The sequence below is a fragment of the Oncorhynchus gorbuscha genome, linkage group LG05 (assembly GCF_021184085.1).
Source record: "Oncorhynchus gorbuscha isolate QuinsamMale2020 ecotype Even-year linkage group LG05, OgorEven_v1.0, whole genome shotgun sequence".
NCBI classification, from domain to species: Eukaryota; Metazoa; Chordata; class Actinopteri; order Salmoniformes; family Salmonidae; genus Oncorhynchus; species Oncorhynchus gorbuscha.
In genome coordinates, this window is record NC_060177.1 from 71,721,645 (window position 1) to 71,744,254 (window position 22,610).

The following is a 22,610-nucleotide window of genomic DNA, read 5'->3' on the forward strand; positions in this document are numbered from 1 at the left end:
ACTATCTTGGCCATGTAATGTGTGTGTGTGTCCCTTGGGTCTCTGTGTGTGTCCATTGGGTCTGTGTGTGTGTGTGTGTGTGTCCCTTGGGTCTGTGTGTGTGTGTCCCTTGGGTCTGTGTGTGTGTGTGTCCCTTGGGTCTGTGTGTGTGTGTCCCTTGGGTCTGTGTGTGTGTGTCCCTTGGGTCTGTGTGTGTGTGTGTCCCTTGGGTCTGTGTGTGTGTGTGTGTGTCCCTTGGGTCTGTGTGTGTGTGTGTCCCTTGGGTCTCTGTGTGTGTCCATTGGGTCTGTGTGTATGTCCCTTGGGTCTGTGTGTGTGTGTGTGTGTGTCCCTTGGGTCTGTGTGTGTGTGTCCCTTGGGTCTGTGTGTGTGTGTCCCTTGGGTCTGTGTGTGTGTGTGTGTGTGTCCCTTGGGTCTGTGTGTGTGTGTCCCTTGGGTCTCTGTGTGTGTCCATTGGGTCTGTGTGTATGTCCCTTGGGTCTGTGTGTGTGTGTGTCCCTTGGGTCTGTGTGTGTGTGTCCCTTGGGTCTGTGTGTGTGTGTGTCCCTTGGGTCTGTGTGTGTGTGTCCCTTGGGTCTGTGTGTGTGTGTCCCTTGGGTCTGTGTGTGTGTGTCTCTTGGGTCTGTGTGTGTGTGTGTGTGTGTGTGTGTGTGTCCCTTGGGTCTGTGTGTGTGTGTGTCCCTTGGGTCTCTGTGTGTGTCAATTGGGTCTGTGTATGTCCCTTGGGTCTGTGTGTGTGTGTGTGTGTGTGTCCCTTGGGTCTGTGTGTGTGTGTCCCTTGGGTCTGTGTGTGTGTGTGTGTGTCCCTTGGGTCTGTGTGTGTGTGTGTCCCTTGGGTCTCTGTGTGTGTCCATTGGGTCTGTGTGTATGTCCCTTGGGTCTGTGTGTGTGTGTGTGTCCCTTGGGTCTGTGTGTGTGTGTGTGTCCCTTGGGTCTGTGTGTGTGTGTCCCTTGGGTCTGTGTGTGTGTGTGTCCCTTGGGTCTGTGTGTGTGTGTCCCTTGGGTCTGTGTGTGTGTGTCCCTTGGGTCTGTGTGTGTGTGTCCCTTGGGTCTGTGTGTGTGTGTGTGTCCCTTGGGTCTCTGTGTGTGTCCATTGGGTCTGTGTGTATGTCCCTTGGGTCTGTGTGTGTGTGTGTGTGTGTGTCCCTTGGGTCTGTGTGTGTGTGTCCCTTGGGTCTGTGTGTGTGTGTCCCTTGGGTCTGTGTGTGTGTGTCCCTTGGGTCTGTGTGTGTGTGTCCCTTGGGTCTGTGTGTGTGTCACTTGGGTATGTGTATGTGTGTCCCTTGGGTCTGTGTGTGTGCCCCTTGGGTCTGTGTGTGTGTTCCTTGGGTCTGTGTGTGTGTGTCCCTTGCGTCTGTGTGTGTGTGTCCCTTGGGTCTGTGTGTGTGTGTGTGTCCCTTGCGTCTGTGTGCGTGTGTCCAATGTGTCTGCGTGTGTGTGTCCCTTGCGTCTGTGTGTGTGTGTCCCTTGCTTCTGTGTGTGTGTGTCCCTTGCATCTGTGTGTGTCCCTTGGGTTGACTTTGTAGTTAACTCTTTAATATCTAAGTGATGTTGGCCAGCAGAGATCAATGTATTCTATTCAATGATTGAATAGAGAAACTGACAGTCAAAGGCATGTCTGGTAATAAAATGACAACGCAAAGGTGCCTTCTGAGGTGTATACTACAAAGCAGATTCAGTGAGTTAGCCAGCTAACTTTGATAAACAACTACAAATAACAGATGATTTTCTGGTTCATTAAAAAAGCTAAACATAGATACATGTATGTGTTTTTGGTTGTTGAGTCAATGAGACAATGGCAATTTCAAGATAATCTTTCTGAAAACGTTCAACATTTTCAGAATATTCAGGCTCCTTGATCCTGCTTTGTAGTATACCCCTCTGTTCTGCAGTGTTTTTGTTGGTAAACAGAAAACTCTTAACTGCCTCCACAAAGTAATAGATTCACATATACCTATACAGACCACTTTCAATTGTTCACCATCATCACCTACTGTACCACAGACAAGATGAACTGGAAACAGTTATGTAGCTACCGATTCCGTGACCTTCATTGGTTTAAATCAATAGCCACTGGCACCCACTTGCTCAAGCATCAATTTGGCAAATATCATCATGCAAAAATCTATTCGCAGCCCATGCTTTGAATGACCCAGAATTATCGCCTGGGTCCGCATGTCATTTCCCCAGTCAATGCACCATCCACCAGACATGAATATGAAGTCAGGACTGTGTAGCATATGCACAAAGCCAGTGTCAACTTGAATAGCCCATCAAATACGGTCCACGGTTTTTGGTCCCAAAATAGAATGAGTGAGTGAGTCACACAGACACAGGCCTAAGGAATGGCCTTATCTCTGTGCCTCTGCAGTGGGTTAGAGAGGAAGTAACAGTCAGCCTCTGTCTTTATCTGTCTTTATCTACAATACTACTGCCAGGTCACAGGTCATCCCTCTAAGCTTCCATTATACAACCACAGAAACTGCACTTCCCAGTAGTTTTTGCAATAAGGACGGCATTTAAAATTCCTTGGACGCTTCTGGGGCCCCAAACTCTCCTCCTCCTCATCCTTGTCCTCTTCCTCCTACACCTTGAGGGCCTCATGCACGCCCACGGCGGACAGGCGTCGGTTGATGTTGCGGTAGCGGCATCGTAGCAGGTCCTTGTATGTGGATCGCAGATCCCGGTTGAAGAAGGCATAGATGAAGGGGTTCATGAGGGAGTTGGCATAACCCAGCCAGAGGAGGAACCTTTCCAGCCAGATGGGCACGCAGCTGCACTCCACCCCGCAGATGAAGGGCCTAGCTGTGGACAGGATGAAGAAGGGCAGCCAGCAGACAGAGAACACACCGACGATCACCCCCAGCGTGGTGGCTGCCTTCTGCTCCCTTTTGAAGATGGAGATGTTGCGGCGCTCACGGGACAGCAGACGGGATAGCACCGCACACTCCTCGGCCACACCTTGCGGCTTCAGGCCCTGCATCCTCAGCGCCTCACTGGCCACTGTCTCCAGCCGCTCCCGCCGGGCAAAGTCGGTGAAGCGGTGCTTCAGACCGCTCTTGCGGGCGGCCCTGAAGATCTTGTAGTACATAAAGAGCATGACGAGCATGGGGATGTAGAAGGCCACTGCCGTGGAGTAGATGGTGTAGCCAAAGTCCTGGCTGATGAGGCACACGCCGCCCGTGTGGACATTCTTGGCCCAGCCGCAGAAGGGGGGCAGGGTGATGGAGGCGGACACCAACCACACCCCCAGGATCATCTTGGCCATCAGCTGACCGTTCTGCCTGGCTGGGTATGTGAGGGGCCGGGTGATTCCCAGATACCTGAGAGAAGAAACAAAAATAATTTAGCAAGGTAAACTTTATTATCCCATATGGAAATGCAAGCAGGATAAACATACAAGGCTACATGCCCCCCTTCTGCGGCTGGGTCAAGAATGTCCAAACGGGCGGTGTGTGCCTCATCGGCCAGGACTTTGGCTACACCATCTACTCCAATGTAAAGATGGCGCCGGAGAACAAGGCTGATGTTTCACGTATTCCTAACCAATTGTTTTTTTTTGTCTCTTTGCGTTGTTTGTAACTTATTAACTTATTTTGTACATCATGTTGCTGCTACTGTCTCTTTTGACCGAAAATAACTTCTGGACATCAGAACTTCGATTACTCACCACGGACTGGCAGAATCCTTTTTTAATTTAACAAGTTCGACATGAATGATATATCGCTTTCCCGGAAACAGGCCCAGATCCCCGTCATTTGCGTGAAGAGAAGGTGGAGAAAAAGGGGCCATAGGGTGGGCTGCCTTCTGAGAATTTGTAGTCGATCGAATAAACCCCCACTTCCTTCCATTCTGCTAGCACACAGCAATCTTTGGAAAATAAATTTGATGACCTACGCGGAAGATTCAATTACCAACGGGACATTCAAAACTGAGCTGTATTCTGCCATAAGCAAACAGGGAAACGCTCACCCAGAGACGACGCTCCTAGTAGCCGGGGACTTTAATGCAGGGAAACTTAAATCTGTCTTACCAAATTTCTAGCAGCATTTTAAATGTGCATCCAGAGGGAAGAATCTCTGGACCACCTTTACTTCTTTTCTCTACTGTGTCATTGACTTGGTTATGTTATTGGCTTGTTTATTGTTTACTCCATGTGTAACTCTGTGTTGTTGTCTGTGTCACACTGCTTTGCTTTATCTTGGCCAGGTCGCAGTTGCAAATGAGAACTTGTTCTCAACTAGCTGTCGTGTCTTTACTGTCATTAAACTGAAGACTTATCGTTTTTATCAAAGATTCTCTGTAGTTAGTATTACGCGCACTGATCAAACTGATTAATCATGTAACTGTAATTAACTAGGAAGTCGGGGCACCAAGGAAAATATTCAGATTACAAAGTTATAATTTCCTAATATAACCTTTCAGATATTTTCATATCTGATCAATAGTCTTCTGATTAATTAATTATTTACTTTACCTCACGTTAGTCTCATTCCAAATCAAATCAAATAAAATAAAATGTTATTTGTCACATACACATGGTTAGCAGATGTTAATGCGAGTGTAGCGAAATGCTTGTGCTTCTAGTTCCGACAATGCAGTGATAACCAACAAGTAATCTAACTAACAATTCCAAAACTACTGTCTTATACACAGTGTAAGGGGATAAAGAATATGTACATAAGGATATATGAATGAGTGATGGTACAGAGCAGCATACAGTAGATGGTATCGAGTACAGTATATACATTTGAGATGAGTATGTAGACAAAGTAAACAAAGTGGCATAGTTAAAGTGGCTAGTGATACATGTATTACATAAGGATGCAGTCAATGATGTAGAGTACAGTATATACGTGTGCATATGAGATGAATAATGTAGGGTAAGTACATTATATAAGGTAGCATTGTTTAAAGTGGCTAGTGATAAAGTTACATCATTTCCCAGCAATTCCCATTATTAAAGTGGCTGAAGTTGGGTCAGTGTCAATGACAGGGTGTTGGCAGCAGCCACTCAATGTTAGTGGTGGCTGTTTAACAGTCTGATGGCCTTGAGATAGAAGCTGTTTTTCAGTCTCTCGGTCCCAGCTGTGATGCACCTGTACTGACCTCGCCTTCTGGATGATAGCGGGGTGAACAGGCAGTGGTTCGGGTGGTTGATGTCCTTGATGATCTTTATGGCCTTCCTGAAACATCGGGTGGTGTAGGTGTCCTGGAGGGCAGGTAGTTTGCCCCCGGTTATGCGTTGTGCAGACCTCACTACCCTTTGGAGAGCCTTACGGTTGAGGGCGGAGCAGTTGCCGTACCAGGCGGTGATACAGCCAGCCAGGATGCTCTCGATTGTGCATCTGTAGAAGTTTGTGAGTGCTTATGGTGACAAGCCGAATTTCTTCAGCCTCCTGAGGTTGAAGAGGCGCTGCTGCGCCTTCTTCACGACGCTGTCAGTGTGAGTGGACCAATTCAGTTTGTCTGTGATGTGTATGCCGAGGAACTTAAAACTTGCTACCCTCTCCACTACTGTTCCATCGATGTGGATAGGGGGGTGTTCCCTCTGCTGTTTCCTGAAGTCCACAATCATCTCCTTAGTTTTGTTGACGTTGAGTGTGAGGTTATTTTCCTGACACCACACTCCGAGGGCCCTCACCTCCTCCCTGTAGGCCGTCTCGTCGTTGTTGGTAATCAAGCCTACCACTGTTGTGTCGTCCGCAAACTTGATGATTGAGTTGGAGGCGTGCATGGCCACGCAGTCGTGGGTGAACAGGGAGTACAGGAGAGGGCTCAGAACGCACCCTTGTGGGGCCCCCGTGTTGAGGATCAGCGGGGAGGAGATGTTGTTGCCTACCCTCACCACCTGGGGGCGGCCCGTCAGGAAGTCCAGTACCCAGTTGCACAGGGCGGGGTCGAGACCCAGGGTCTCGAGCTTGATGACGAGCTTGGAGGGTACTATGGTGTTGAATGCCGAGCTGTAGTCGATGAACAGCATTCTCACATAGGTATTCCTCTTGTCCAGGTGGGTTAGGGCAGTGTGCAGTGTGGTTGAGATTGCATCGTCTGTGGACCTATTTGGGCGGTAAGCAAATTGGAGTGGGTCTAGGGTGTCAGATAGGGTGAAGGTGATATGGTCCTTGACTAGTCTCTCAAAGCACTTCATGATGACGGAAGTGAGTGCTACGGGGCGGTAGTCGTTTAGCTCAGTTACCTTAGCTTTCTTGGGAACAGGAACAATGGTGGCCCTCTTGAAGCATGTGGGAACAGCAGACTGGTATAGGGATTGATTGAATATGTCCGTAAACACACCGGCCAGCTGGTCTGCGCATGCTCTGAGGGCGCGGCTGGGGATGCCGTCTGGGCCTGCAGCCTTGAGAGGGTTAACACATTTAAATGTCTTACTCACCTCGGCTGCAGTGAAGGAGAGACCGCATGTTTTCGTTGCAGGCCATGTCAGTGGCACTGTATTGTCCTCAAAGCGGGCAAAAAGTTATTTAGTCTGCCTGGGAGCAAGACATCCTGGTCCGTGACTGGGCTGGGTTTCTTCTTGTAGTCCGTGATTGACTGTAGACCCTGCCACATGCCTCTTGTGTCTGAGCCGTTGAATTGAGATTCCACTTTGTCTCTGTACTGACGCTTAGCTTGTTTAATAGCCTTGCGGAGGGAATAGCTGCACTGTTTGTATTCAGTCATGTTGCCAGACACCTTGCCCTGATTAAAAGCAGTGGTTCGCGCTTTCAGTTTCACGCGAATGCTGCCATCAATCCACGGTTTCTGGTTAGGGAATGTTTTTATCGTTGCTATGGGAACGACATCTTCGACGCACGTTCTAATGAACTCGCACACCGAATCAGCGTATTCGTCAATGTTGTTGTCTGACGCAATACGAAACATATTCCAGTCCACGTGCTGGAAGCAGTCTTGGAGTGTGGAGTCAGCTTGGTCTGACCAGCGTTGGACAGACCTCAGCGTGGGAGCCTCTTGTTTTAGTTTCTGCCTGTAGGCAGGGATCAACAAAATGGAGTCGTGGTCAGCTTTTCCGAAAGGGGGGCGGGGCGGGGCCTTATATGCATCGCGGAAGTTAGAGTAACAATGATCCAGGGTTTTACCACCCCTGGTTGCGCAATCGATATGCTGATAAAATTTAGGGAGTCTTGTTTTCAGATTTGCTTTGTTAAAATCCCCAGCTACAATGAATGCAGCCTCCGGATAAATGGTTTCCAGTTTGCAAAGAGTTAAATAAAGTTCGTTCAGAGCCATCGATGTGTCTGCTTGGGGGGGATATATACGGCTGTGATTATAATCGAAGAGAATTCTCTTGGAAGATAATGCGGTCACATTTGATTGTGAGGAATTCTTAATCAGGTGAACAGAAGGATTTGAGTTCCTGTATGTTTCCTTCATCACACCATGTCTCGTTAGTCATAAGTTTTTTATTTTATTTTATTTTACCTTTATTTAACCAGGCAAGTCAGTTAAGAACATATTCTTATTTTCAATGACGGCCTGGGAACAGTGGGTTAACTGCCTGTTCAGGGGCAGAACGACAGATTTGTACCTTGTCAGCTCGGGGGTTTGAACTCGCAACCTTCTGGTTACTAGTCCAACGCTCTAACCGCCCCCGCCATAAGTCATACGCCCCCGCCACTCTTCTTACCAGAAAGATGTTTGTTTCTGTCAGCGCGATGCGTGGAGAAACCCGTTGGCTGCACCGTATCGGATAGCGTCTTCCCAGTGAGCCATGTTTCCGTGAAGCAGAGCACGTTGCAGTCTCTGATGTCCCTCTGGAATGCTACCCTTGCTCGGATTTCGTCAACCTTGTTGTCAAGAGACTGGACATTGGCAAGAAGAATGCTGGGGAGTGGTGCGCGATGTGCCCTTGTTCTGAGTCTGACCAGAAGACCGCTACGTTTCCCTCTTTTTTGGAGTCGTTTTCTTGGGTCGCTGCATGCGATCCATTCCGTTGTCCTGTTTGTAAGGCAGAACACAGGATCCGCGTCGCGGAAAACATATTCTTGGTCGTACTGATGGTGAGTTGACGCTGATCTTATATTCAGTAGTTCTTCTCGACTGTATGTAATGAAACCTAAGATGACCTGGGGTACTAATGTAAGAAATAACACGTAAAGAAAACAAAAAACTGCATAGTTTCCTAGGGACGCGAAGCGAGGCGGCCATCTCTGTCGGCGCCGGAAGTAGAAATCGTGAATTGTTTGTCATCTGCACGAACCCAGTCTTCACTGTATTAACTAACAATCACAGAAGTGCACACACAAACAAACAAAGTAAATATGGTTACAAGAAATGATAGGAGAATGTGCCCTAGTGGGCTAAACCAGCATGGCGGCTTGTTAGACAAAAGGGGGAGTAGGGTTCACCTGAGAAGTCACTACAGATTTGATAATTGTAGCAATTAAAATACTAATCCTTTGCACATGAACGCTCACTCATTCGGGAACAATTGCAATCAATCAATATATTTACGCTCAGTGTGTCGTCTTGATCACTGTTGAAAAGTTTGTTCCTTTTGTAGAATTGTCCGTCTCTCTCTCTATCTGTCTGTCATGGTTAGAGGGGATAGTTCAGAGCGACATTCATTCATGTTGTTGTAGAATAGATGTTTCGGCGGTTGTCGTTCTTCGCGTTCAATGATTCCTAGCTGCAGACTAGTAATTCATATCAAAGACTTGTTCTTATTCTGTCGGTATCGATAGTCTAAGAGTTTAACCATGTGTTATGGTTAAAAGATCCAGCAATGGTCTGCAACCTTTGTACACTCGTAATAGAGAAAAACATGGTCTACTGAGAATTTCTCAAAGTTGGGGTTTTATTCGGAATTGCAGAAAAGGGCTGTCCCGGGATGCCCGGCCCTAACTGGGCTCATGGGCAGACCTCTTATTTAGCTAAACTCAAAAGGGAATTGGAGTTTCCTTCATTAAACAGTCCAAAATCACATTACACTATTTTACAAACAGTATCATCCTCACTTATTCATCTTATACAACAATTAGATATAAACCTCATATCTGAGGCTATTATACAGTATTAACAGTGTTTTGGTAATGTGGCCGCACCGTCTCCCATGAGCCTCACCACAATGTAACAAACGGACCAGTTCGTAGCTGGATTCTTCACAGATCTTTTATATCTTCTCCGGAACATAAATGTTGTTCGGACCTCAAGTTCTGTGAGGTGGAAGAAATTCCTTTGTTCTCCATGAAAATTCACTCTGTCGTTATACTGTGTGGCAATGGGGAGATCCTCTCCTCGGGAATTTACAACCTCTCTCTGGCCACAGCAGTCTGGTTGTAGGAGCAGAGAGCGGGGGATGGTGCTCGATGTACCCAAAGAGGGCAACATCACGACATAGCCTACCTGGTTAAATAAAGGTGAAATGTAAAAAAAATAAAACTCCACACAGAGACGTATACAAAGATCACCCTCGCCTTCCATTTAGCAAATCTGACCATAATGCTATCATCCTGATTCCTGCTTACAAGCAAAAATTAAAGCAGGAAGCACCAGTGACTCGATCAATTAAAAAAGTGATCAGATGAAGCAGATGCTAAGCTACAGGACTGTTTTGCTAGCATAGACTGGAATGTTCCAGGATTCCTCTGATGGAATTGAGGAGTACCCCACATCAGTCATTGGCTTCATCAATAAGTGCGTCGATGATGTCGTCCCCACAGTGACCGTACATACATACCCCAACCAGAAGCCATGGATTACAGGCAACATCCACACTGAGCAAAAGGTTAGAGCTGCCGGGACTCTAACCTGGACGCTTATAAGAAATCCCGCTATGCCCTCCGACAAACCATCAAACAGGCAAAGCATCAATACACGACTAAGATTGAATCGTACTACACCGGCTCTGACACTGGCTTGCAAATCATTACAGACTACAAAGGGAAGCACAGCCGAGATCTGCCCAGTGACACGAGCCTGCCAGACGAGCTAAACTACTTCCATGCTCGCTTCGATGCAAATGACACTGAAACATGCATGTAAGACCTTTAAACAGGTCAACATTCACAAGGCCGCAGCGTCAGACGGATTACCAGGATGTGTACTGCGAGCATGCGTTGACAAACTGGAAAGTGTCTTCACTGACATTTTCAACCTCTCCCTGTCTGTGTCTGTAATACCAACATGTTTCAAGCAGGCCACAATAGTCCCTGTGCCCAATAACACTAAGGTAACCTGCCTAAAAGACTACTGACTCATAGCACTCACATATGTAGCCATGAAGTGCTTTGAACGGCTGGTCATGGCTCACATCAACATCATTATCCCGGAAACCCTAGACCCACTCCAATTTGCATCCCGCCCAAACAGATCCACAGATGATGCCATCTCTATTGTACTCTACACTGCCCTTTCCCACCTGGACAAATGGAACACCTATGTGAGAATGCTATTCATTGACTACAGCTCAGCGTTCAACACCACAGTGCCCTCGAAGCTCATCAATAAGCTAAGGACCCTGGGACTAAACACGTCCCTCTGCAACTGGATCCTGGACTTCTTGATGGGCCAACCCAGGTGGTAAGGGTAGGTAACAACACATCCGCCAAGTTAATTCTCAACACAGGGGCCCCTCAGCCGTGCGTGCTCAGTCCTCTCCTGTACTTCCTGTTCACGCATGACTGCACAGCCAGGCATGACTCCAACACCATTTAAGTTTGCTGATGACACAACAGTGGTAGGCATGATCACCGACAACGACAAGACAGCCTATAGGGAGGAGGTCAGAGACCTGTCCGTGTGGTTCCAGGACAACAACCTCTCCCTCAATATGATCAAGACAATGGAGATGATTGTGGACTACAGGAAAAAGAGGACTGAGCACGCCCCCATTCTCATCGACGTGGCTGTAGCGGAGCAGGTTAAGAGCACCAAGTTCCTTGGTGTCCACATCACCAACAAACTATCATGGTCCAAGCACACCAAGAGAGTCGTGACGAGGGCACAACAAAACCTATTCCCCCTCAGGAGACTGAAAAGATTTGGCATGGGTCCTCAGATCCTCAAAAGGTTCTACAGTTGCACCATTGAGAGCATCCTGACTGGTTGCATCACTGCCTGGTATGGCAACTGCTCAGCCTCCGACCGCAAGGCACTACAGAGACTAGTGCGAACGGCCCAGTCCATCACTGGGGCCAAACTTCCTGCCATCCAGGACCACTATACCAGACGGTGTCAGAGGAAGGCCCTAAAAATTGTCAAATACTCTAGCCACCCTAGTCATAGACTGTTCTCTCTGCTTCCGCACAGCAAGCGGTAGCGGAGAGCCAAGTCTAGGTCCAAGAGGCTTCTAAACCGCTTCTACCCCCAAGACATAAGAATCCTGAACATCTAATAAAATGGCCACCCAGACTATTTGCATTTCCACTCCCCCCTATTTTACATCACTGTTACTCTCTGTTGTTATCATCTATGTGTAGTCACTTTAATAACTCTACCTACATGTACATATTACCTCAACTAACCGGTGCCCCCGCACATTGACGCTGTACCGGTACCCCCCGTATATTGTTTCGCTGTTGTTATTTTACTGCTGCTCTTTAAATGACTTGTTACTTTTATTTCTTAGGACCACTTTAAGCCGTACACTCCACAGAGCTGGGCTTTATGGAAGAGTGGCCAGTAAAAAGCCATTGCTTAAAGAAAAAATAAGCAAACACGTTTGATGTTCGCGAAAAGGCATGTGAGAGATTCCCCAAACGTATGAAAGAAGGTACTCTGGTCAGATGAGACTAAAATGTAGATTTTTTTTATGTCTGGCACAAACACAACACCTCTCATCACCCCGAGAACACAATCCCCACATGCTGTGGGGATGTTTTTCATCGGCAGGGACTGGGAAACTGGTCAGAATTGAAGCATGGTGCTAAATACATGGAACTTCTTGAGGGAAACCTGTATCAGTCTTCCAGAGATTTGAGACTGGGACGGAGGTTCGCCTTCCAACAGGACAATGATCCTAAGCATACTGCTAAAGCAACACTCAAGTGGTTTAAGGGGAAACATTTGGGAAACATTTAAATATATTGTAATGGCCTAGTCAAAGCCCAGACCTCAATCCAATTGAGAATATGTGGTATGACTTAAAGATTGCTGTACACCCGCGGAACCGATCCAACTTGAAGGAGCTGGAGCAGTTTTGCCTTGAAGAATGGGCAAAAATCCCAGTGGCTAGATGTGCCAAGCTTATAGATTCATACCCCAACAGACTTGCAGCTGTAATTGCTGGTGGCTCTACAAAGTATTGACTCTAGGGGGGGGTGTCTTAAATAGTTATGAACGTTCAAGTTTTCTGTTTTTTTTTGTCTTATTTCTTGTTTGTTTCACAATAAAAAATATTTTGCATCTTCAAAGTGGTAAGCATGTTGTGTAAATAAAATTATACAAATCCCCCCAAAGTCTATTTTAATTCCAGGTTGTAAGGAAACAAAATAGAAGAAATGCAAAGGGGGTGAATCCTTTCGCCAGCCACTATCTTGCATCTAATCAAATGTGTAAGCATTTCACTGTAATGTTCACCTGTTGTATTCGGCGCATGTGACTAATAACATTTGATTTGATTTGACAATAAAAAACATAGAGACACTGGGGCAGCACTCCGAGCTAGAATATAACGTTCTGAGAACCATATGTTGTATAGAGCTTGAGAGCGTTCAGTAGATGTCCTATGGTTATTTTGCATACAACATTCCCACAACTTTCTGGGAATGGTGCAAGATAGGTATTAAAGAAACTTGACAAACCATTTGTATTTTCTTTATTTTTATTACTTTAACTGAATGTTTTCTAAAAGTTCTAACATGGTTACATTTAATATTTTTTTGGCAATAGACATTTCAACTGGTTTGACATTGGGAACAACATTGGGAAAAATGTTCTTCTGTGGAAATTTCAGTACTTCAGCATAACATTTCCTACAGGTTTCCTCGTGGTTCTATTGAAAGTAATGTTCTCAAATAGTTCAGAGAACGTTTAGAAATAACATTCTTCTACAGAATATTCCACACGCGTTCCCATGTGATAATATTTAATGTCATTTTTATAACATTCTGGGAGCATTAAAAAATGGTATGACATAAGAGATGTTCTCAGAACATTCAAAGAATGTATGTATCTCTTATGTCAGTCCGTGGCAATATTCCGGGAATGTAAAAAATAATCTACACATTAACATCAATTAGCTCTAAATTCCATTCTCAGAACATGAAGAAAACTTTACATACAAAAATAGAAGAAAATGTAAGTAACTTTCACTGAATGTTCTAAGAATGTTAAAAAAAACATATACATTCAGTTGTCTTATTAACTGGGTGATAGCAATCTGAGAGTTTTTCCAGGATCAGACTGGTAGGTAGGTGTATGTGTCTTGCCTTGGTTACACAACAACATGCCACCACTCCACTCCACTCACTCCCCCATCCCAACTCTTACTAATGCATTAATAACCATCTCAGTCTCAAACTCTCTTTCTCTGTCAGTCCCAGTGCACTTACACCACTGTGGTAAAACTGTGAATGGGTAATTAAATACAGAGTCCTTGACTTTCTCCACATTTTATTCTAAAATTAATTTAATTTTTCTTTCTCTCATCAATCTACACACAATAAACCATAATGACAAAACGAAAATGGTTGTTTATTTTTTTGATGAAAATGTATTAAAAATTAAAAACAAAAAAAATGATTTACATAAGTATTCAGACCCTTTGCTATGAGACTCGAAATTGAACTCAGGTGCATCATATTTCCATTGATCATCATTGAGATGTTTCTTCAACTTGATTAGAGTCCACCTGCAGTAAATTGAATTGATTGGACATGACTTGGAAAGGCACACACCGGTCTATATAAGGACCAACAGTTGATAGTGCATGTCAGAGCAAAAACTAAGCCATGAAGTCGAAGGAATTGTCCGTAGAGCTCTGAGACAGGATTGTGTCGAGGCACAGATCTGGGCAAGGGTACCAAAAAATGTCTGCAGCATTGAAGGTCCCCAAGAACACAATGGCCTCCATCATTCCTACTTACTGGTGCTCCCCCCCAACCATTGTTCAATTGTTGTGAAGAAGGCTTCAGGGCACCCAAGAAAGTCCAGCAAACTCCAGGACCATCTTCTAAATTTGATTCAGCTGCGGGATCGGGGCACCACAAGTACAGAGCTTGCTCAGGAAATGGCAGCAGGCAGGTGTGAGTGCATCTGCATGCACAGTGAGGCGAATACTTTTGGAGGATGGCCTGGTGTCAAGAAGCGTAGAAAAGTAGCCACTTCTCTCCAGGAACAACATCAGGGACAGACTGATATTCTGTAAAAGGTACAGGGATTGGACGGCTGAGGACTGGGGTAAAATCATTTTCTCTGATGATTCCCCTTTCCGATTGTTTGGGGCATCCGGAAAAAAGCTTGTCCGGAGAAGACAAAGTAAGCGCTACCATCAGTCCTGTGTCATGCCAACAGTAAAGCATCCTGAGACCATTCATGTGTGGGGTTGCTTCTCGGCCAAGGGAGTGGGCTCACTCACAATTTTGCCCAAGAACACAGTCATGAATAAAGAATGGTACCAACACATCCTCCGAGAGCAACTTCTCCCAACCATCCAGGAACAGTTTGGTGATGAACAATGCCTTTTCCAGCATGATGGAGCACCTTGCCATAAGGCAGAAGTGATAACTAAGTGGCTCAGGGAACAAAACATCGATATTTTGGGTCCATGGCCAGGAAACTCCCCAGACCTTAATTCCATTGAGAACTTGGGGTCAACCCTCAAGAGGCGGGTGACAAACAAAAACCCACAAATTCCAAGCATTGACTATGCAAGAATGGGCTGCCATCAGTCAGGATGTGGCCCAGAAGTTAATTAACAGCATGCCAGGGGCAGATTGCAGAGGTCTTAAAAAAATAAGGGTCAACACTGCAAATATTGACTCTTTGGATCAACTTCATGTAATTGTCAATAAAAGGCTTTGACATTTATGAAATCATTGTAATTATACTTCAGTATTCCATAGTAACATCTGACAAAAAATACCTAAAGATTTCCTGATCTTTCTTATGTCTCTCAGATATATATAGGACAGACACTTCAGAACAAACTTCCTTGACATATTTTTGTTGTTGTTGGGGGGGATATCTGTTGTTCCATGTAGTGAATATGTTATTCAGTGTGTTTGTATGGGAAAATAGCAGTGAGGCCAAATACAATTTTTCGGCAAATAATTAGAAAATTATTTGGGGTGATACTTCAATGGGTCTTAAAATTCTAAATCTAAATCAAATAGCAAAACGATCCTTGGTACGATCCTCCACTTAGCTTAGTAGAAGACCCCCCCCCCCCACCTGGCTTAGACTCGTATGGCCCCTTTAAACATTAAACATCCTAAGGTCAACATCCCTAGTGTTCACATTTCTCTCAAGTATAAAATATGAAATAAACAATTTATTTGGGAAATATCCTGTCTTTGCTCTTTGTTTCATTTCCATGCTGATGATGATTTCAAGTTTTATTGGATTTACCTGCATTTGTTGAGACACTGAATACATGTAGTTTAGTATATTTAGTATATTTATTATGTTTAGTTTGTTTTCTCTGTGAGAAGCAAGTTCATTTAAAGTTATATGTGATTTGGTTTATGTAGATAAACACACAGTAACCAACAACCTGATCTGAATACTTCAGAAAGTATTCATACCCCTTGACTTCAGTGGCAGTCGGTGCCGTTTAAGATGAGGGAGGACAAAAAAAAAATTATGAGCAGGGCCTTATTTCTATTACAGGATATTGGATGACTGTCATTCATATTCCATTCACCCAGCTCAATGTAACATTGATAGGTTTAGGCTACTAAATGATACTAAAAATGTTCCCTATACCCACCATGAGGTTGCTACAACCTAGATCGATGAATTAAAGTTTTAAAACATAGGTTGAGAGAAAAAAAATGTTGTAATCAAGGTGACAGACAGTGACACATTCAATACCACCTAGCATCTAACTGATCTAGGGTGTAATCATTAGTCCAACAGTTGCAAAGGAGAGTTTCTTTTGGACAAATTCATGTATGTTTATCTTTGTTTCGTTCCTTTTAAGAAACTTTTCCAACAGAATTTACTAAATGAATACACCCCTGATCACACGCACAGTTCACTTTCATAGCAGCCACATACAACCAGCATGATCACTTTGCTCGTTTTATAATATCTCCTTCTCGCATCTACACACTCTCCTTCTCTCACCTTTCCCTTCACTTGTGAACACAACAGAAAAGCTGTCTGTGAACAGGCAAAAAAAACTTTCCAAGCCAGACCTTCATACCATAACCGCTAACCGTTACACACAGCCTACATCATTGTCACCATATTAGCTAACGTCATAGTCAACATAGCTACTAGAACTAGCCCGTTAGAAAATCTGCTACAATAATGCAGTACAGAGTACATCAAGCAGTTTAACTGTTACAACGGTGGGCCCTGGTGACAATACATTTATAAAACCAAAAGCTTACCTTGACTTGGAAGGGTTCCAGTGTTGGATAGTCATGGCCAGCTAGCTAACATAGCATTCCTCTCAGTTTGAGCAGGGTGTTTGAGTAGGCTAAACTAGCTAACTGCATTCGCTAGCTATGTAAGTGAAAGTGAAAAGAAAATCCTACGGAATATAACGTTAGCAAGCTCTCTCACTCTCTCTCTCTTACCTATCCTTCATTTTTGAAGAAATGTATTTGTTCAAAACTGTTATACTATTATCTCTTTGAGTCAACTACTCATGGCATGTCATGCACTGCAGCGCTAACCAGCTGAAGCTTTTGCTTTCAGCAGTAGATGCATTCTCTGATCCTTTGATTGGGTGGACAACATGTCAGTTCATGCTGCAAGAGCTCTGATACGTTGGAAAACGGCATAATTCCTGTGTAAGTCTATGGAAGGGCATAATCATGAGCCTCCTGGGTTTTGTATTGAAATCAATGTACCCAGAGGAGGACGGAAACTAGCTGTCCTCCGGCTACACCATGGCGCTACTTCAGAGAGTGCTGTTGAGGCTACTGTAGACCTTCATTGCAAAACAGTGTGTTTTAATAAATTATTTGGTGACATTAATATATTTAATATAGTTTTAACTAAAAAAGTTTACTTTTTTATGTTGAACTTTTTTTATGCAATTCACTGAGGATGGTCCTCCCCTTCCTCATCTGAGGAGCCTCCACTGCTTGACTTATTTTACATTTTGTTGTATTACAGCCTTACTTCAAAATTGATTTTAAAACAAAATGTCTCACCCATCTACACACAATACCCCAAAAGGACAACTTAAAAAAAAAAAAAAAAAATTTTGTCAGTAGATGTTAGAATCATCTTTGGCAGTAATTACAGCCATGAGTCTTTTTGAAGTATGTCTCTAAAAGCTTGGAGACACCTGGATTGTACAATATTTTTATTTTTATTCTTCAAGCTCTGTCAAGTTGGTTGTTGATCATTGCTAGACAGCCATTTTCAAGTCTTGCCATAGATTTTCAAGCAACTCCAGTGTATATCTAGCCTTCTGTTTTATTTTATTGTCCTGCTGAAAGGTGGCTTTGTCTCCCAGTGTCTGTTGGAAAGCTGACTGAACCATGTTTCCTCTAGAATTTTGCCTGTGCTTAGCTCTACACCATTTTTTTTACCCCCCCCAAACACTCCCTAGTCCTTGCCGATGACACGCATACCCATAGCATGATGCAGTCACCACCATGCTTGAAAATATAAAGAGTGGTACTCAGTGATGTGTTGGATTTGTCCCAATCATAACACTTTATAATCAGGACATAAAGTTAATTTCTTTGCCACATTTCACTTTAGAGCCTTATTTATTCCATACAGGCTTCCTGCTTTTCACTCTGTAATTTAGGTTAGTTTAGTAAAGTAACTACAATGTTGTTGATCCATCCTCAGTTTTCTCCAATCACAGCCATTAAACTCTGTAACTGTTTGAAAGTCACCATTGGATGCCTGTATCTTGGTAGTGACTGGGTGCATTGATAAATCATCCAAAGTGTAATTAATAACTTTACCATGCTCAATGGGATATTTAATGTCTGCTTTTGTTTTTACCCATCTACCAATAGGGGCCCTTCTTTGAATCTGTGTTTGAAATTCAGTGCTCAACTGAGGGACCTTACAGATAATTGTATGTGTGGGGTACAGAGATGAGGCATCAACAACCATTGTAACCACTACTATTGCACACAGAGTGAGTCAATGCAACGTATTGTGACTTAAGAAAATGTTTACTCCTGAACTTATTTAGGCTTACTATTAAAAAGGGGTTGAATATTTATTGACTCAACATATTTCAGCTTTACATTTTTATTAATTTGTAAAAATGTCTCAAAACAGAATTCCAATTGACATTACGGAATATTGTGTGTAGGCCAGTTACACCCAATCTCAATTTAATCCATTTTAAATTCAGGCTGTAACACAACAAAATGTTAAAAAGGTCAAGGGTTGTGAATACTTTCTGAAGACACTGTAGCTAGCTCACAAAGACTGAAATAAGATACATATCTGTTTTCAAGTGCACTTTAAATATGCAGCATTCAATATGAATTGTTTTGATCGCATGAAGAGGGAACACTGTTGACCATTTAGCCAATTTATTGAAAGCTAGCCAATGTTACAGTTTGAGTAGCCTAGCCAGCTACTGAAAATGTCAGTTTGTGTTTCATTAGCTATCTCTGTCAGTGAATTACCTTTGGTAAACATGCTTATGCATGATTATATGCCTCATTTCAAGTAACTAGCTGCAGGCTTAAAGAAACATTTAATCAGAAACGTTGCACTGAAACTAAAACAAAAGCATGTTGATCGAAGGTGTGTGTGTTTGAGTGTGTCATGTATGCTAGAATGGAGGCTTAAAAACGACAGCTGCATATACATATTAGCCAATACATATAGCATAAGTTGCAATAACATCTCTATAAAAAAAAATGTTGTATAATGTGCTCTGCAATAAGATAAACAAAGTTGGATTTCAAAACCAGATGAGTTTTCAAATAGCAGCTTCCTAATATCATGATAGGCGTGCATAATGTTGGATGCATTGGAATATAAGGTATGGAGAATGATAGAGAGGCTGTAGGATTATAGAAAAAGTTGGGAAATTAATGTTTGAGTTTAAAATGCTAAATGTTCAGTGAATGTGAGTATATTAAGGTGGTTTAAATGATTCGCTTTCCTACTAACCTTCTAAAAGTTGACAGTACCAAAATCTTGCCAATCCATTCATTAATCTACTAACTATGACAGAGTGTGAGACATGTTACCCATAATGTACATTTCATGCATATACATTTGAACATAGAACACAATCACAAATAGTGTTTCACAATTATTGAGTACAGAGACAAATAGCAAAGGTGTCTCAGGCAGTATTTGAAGTATCTAAATATAATGTAACCTAACAATCAATGTACATCAAGTGCTGTGGAGGGCACAATCTTACAATGTTGCAGTCCAGAAATGAGAGCTTTACCATCTATGCCAAAAGCCTGGGCCTCTGATGGACACTGTAGAACTGTCAGTATTCCCCCTTTCTCTCTAGGAGCATTTGTGTGCCCAGGCCCCATAGGCATATCAAAATGATCCCACCATGGTCACCAATGTAGCTGATCGATGTAGTGAGAGAAGTGCCTTAGCAAAATGAAATCTAAAAATGGTGTGGTCCAGAGACGAGAAATGTACCATCTATGGCAAGAGCCTGGGCTCCTGAGGCGGTAGAATTCTCCCCACTGAATGTTACAATAGTAAAATAATCTGTTTGTCACCTGTTAAACTGATTCTACATTGAATTTAGATTTGAGTTGCTCAAACAAGTACGTGTCTCTGTAGTTGCCGTTCTTCAACTAAAAAAAATGCACTGACTGTGTATGACAAAATCCACAAAGAAAAGACAACAGGTGAATGCATACATATGTGGTCCCAAAGTCTAAATAGTGAATGCTTTTCCAACAGTCTTGAAGAAGTTCCCACATATTCTGAGCACTTGTTGGCTGCTTTTCCTTCACTCTGCGGTCCAACTCATCCCAAACCATCTCGATTGGCTTGAGATAGGGTGATTGTGGAGGCCAGGTCATCTGATGCAGCACTCCATCACACTCTTCTTTGTTAAATAGCTCTTTGGTTAAAAAGCCCTTACACAGCCTGGAGGTGTGTTGGGTCATTGTACTGTTGAAAAATGAATTATAGTCCCACTAAGTGCAAACCAGATGGGATGGTGTATTGTTGCAGAATGATGTGGTAACCATGCTGGTTAACTGTGCCTTGAATTCTAAATAAATCACTGACGTGTTGCCAGCAAAGCACGCCCACACCATCACACCTCCTCCATGCTTCACGGTGGCAACCACACATGCAGAGATCATCCGTTCAACTACTCCACGTCTCACAAAGACACAGCAGTTGGAACCAAAAATCTCAAATTTGGACTCATCAAACCAAAGGAGAGATTTCCACCAGCCTAATGTCCATTGCTTGTGTTTCTTGGTGCTTCTTGGTGTCCTTTAGTAGTGGATTCTTTGCAGCAATTAGACCACGAAGGCCTGATTCACACAGTCTCCTCTGAACAGTTGATGTTGAGATGTGTCTGTTACTTGAACTATGTGAAGCATTTATTTGGGCTGCAGTCTAAGGTGCAGATAACTCTAATGAACTTATCCTCTGCAGCAGAGGTAACTCTGGGTCTTCCTTTTCTCTGGCAGTCCTTATGAGCGCCAGTTTCATCATAGAGCTTGATGATTTTTGCTACTGCATTTGAAGATACTTTCAAAGTTCTTGAAATGTTCAGGGTTGACTAACCTTCATGTCTTAAAGAAATTATATACTGTCATTTCTCTTTGCTTATTTGAGCTGTTCTTTCCATGATATAGCCCTATTGGGTTAAAGACCAAGTCGATCTTCACTCCGACCTTGTCACAACACAACTGTTTTGCTCAAACGCATTAAGAAGGAAAGAAATTCCACAAAATAACTTCTTACAAGGCACATCTGTTAATTGAAACGCATTCCAGGTGACTATCTCATGAAGCTCTTTGAGAGAATGCCAAGAGTGTGCAAAGCTGTCATAAAGCCAAGGGGTGGCTATTTGAAGAATCTCAAATATAAAATATATTTTGATTTGTTGAACACTGTTTTGGTTACTACATGATTCCAGAAGTGTCATTTCATAGTTTTGATGTCTTCACTATTATTCTACAATGTAGAACATTGTAAAAATAAAGAACGCCCCTGGAACGAGTAGGTGAGTCCAAACTTTGAATCGGTACTATATACAGTGGGGAGGACAAGTATTTGATACACTGCCGATTTTGCAGGTTTTCCTACTTACAAAGCATGTAGAGGTCTGTCATTTTATCATAGGTACACTTCAACTGTGAGAGACGGAATCTAAAACAAACATCCAGAAAATCACATTGTATGATTTTTAAGTAATTCATTTGCATGACATAAGTATTTGACCACCTACCAACCAGTAAGAATTCCGGCTCTCACAGACCTGTTAGTTTCTCTTTAAGAAGCCCTCCTGTCCTCCACTCATTACCTGTATTAACTGCACCTGTTTGAACTAGTTACCTGTATCAAAGACACCTGTCCACACACTCAATCAAACAGACTCCAACCTCTTCACAATGGCCAAGACCAGAGAGCTGTGTAAGGACATCAGCAATAAAATTGTAGACCTGCACAAGGCTAGGATGGGCTACATGACAATAGGCAAGCAGCTTGGTGAGAAGGCAACATCTGTTGGCGCAATTATTAGAAAATGTAAGAAGTTCAAGCTGTCGGTCAATCACCCTCGGTCTGGGGCTCCATGCAAGATCTCACCTCGTGGGGCATCAATGATCATGGGGAAGGTGAGGGATCAGCCCAGAACTACACGGCAGGACCTGGTCAATGACCTGAAGAGAGCTGGGACCACAGTCTCAAAGAAAACCATTAGTAACACACTACACCATCATGGATTAAAATCCTGCAGCGCACGCAAGGTCCCCCTGCTCAAGCCAGGGCATGTCCAGGCCCGTCTGAAATTGCCAATGACCATCTGGATGATCCAGAGGATGAATGGGAGAATGTAATGTGGCTTGATGAGACAAAAATAGAGCTTTTTGGTCTAAACTCCACTCGCCGTGTTTGGAGGAAGAAGAAGGATGAGTACAACCCCAAGAACATCATCCCAACCGTGAAGCATGGAGGTGGAAGACATCATTCTTTGGGGATGCTTTTCTGTAAAGGGGACAGGACAACTGCACCGTATTGAGGGGAGGATGGATGGGGCCATGTATCGCAAGATCTTGGCCAACAACCTCCTTCCCTCAGTAAGAGCATTGAAGATGGGTCGTAGTTGGGTCTTCCAGCATGACAACGGCCCGAAACACACAGCCAGGGCAACTAAGGAGTGGCTCCGTAAGAAGTATCTCAAGGTCCTGGGTGGCCTAGCCAGTCTCAGACCTGAACCCAATAGAAAATCTTTGGAGGAGCTGAAAGTCCGTATTGTCCAGCGACAGCCCCAAAACCTGAAGGATCTGGAGAAGGTCTGTATGGAGGAGTGGGCCAAACCCGGTCAA

General features: G+C 43.7%; 1 protein-coding gene across 1 annotated transcript in view; it reads right to left on the reverse strand.

Moving 5' to 3' along the window:
- Positions 1 to 1,437: 1,437 nt before the first annotated feature.
- Positions 1,438 to 22,610, reverse strand: part of htr7c (5-hydroxytryptamine (serotonin) receptor 7c) — an 85,791-nt gene continuing 64,618 nt past the window's right edge. The window contains exon 2 of the mRNA XM_046348693.1: positions 1,438 to 3,323. Coding sequence (XP_046204649.1) covers positions 2,585 to 3,323 — 739 coding nt within the window. The 3' untranslated portion in view covers positions 1,438 to 2,584. The remainder of the gene's footprint in view (positions 3,324 to 22,610) is intronic.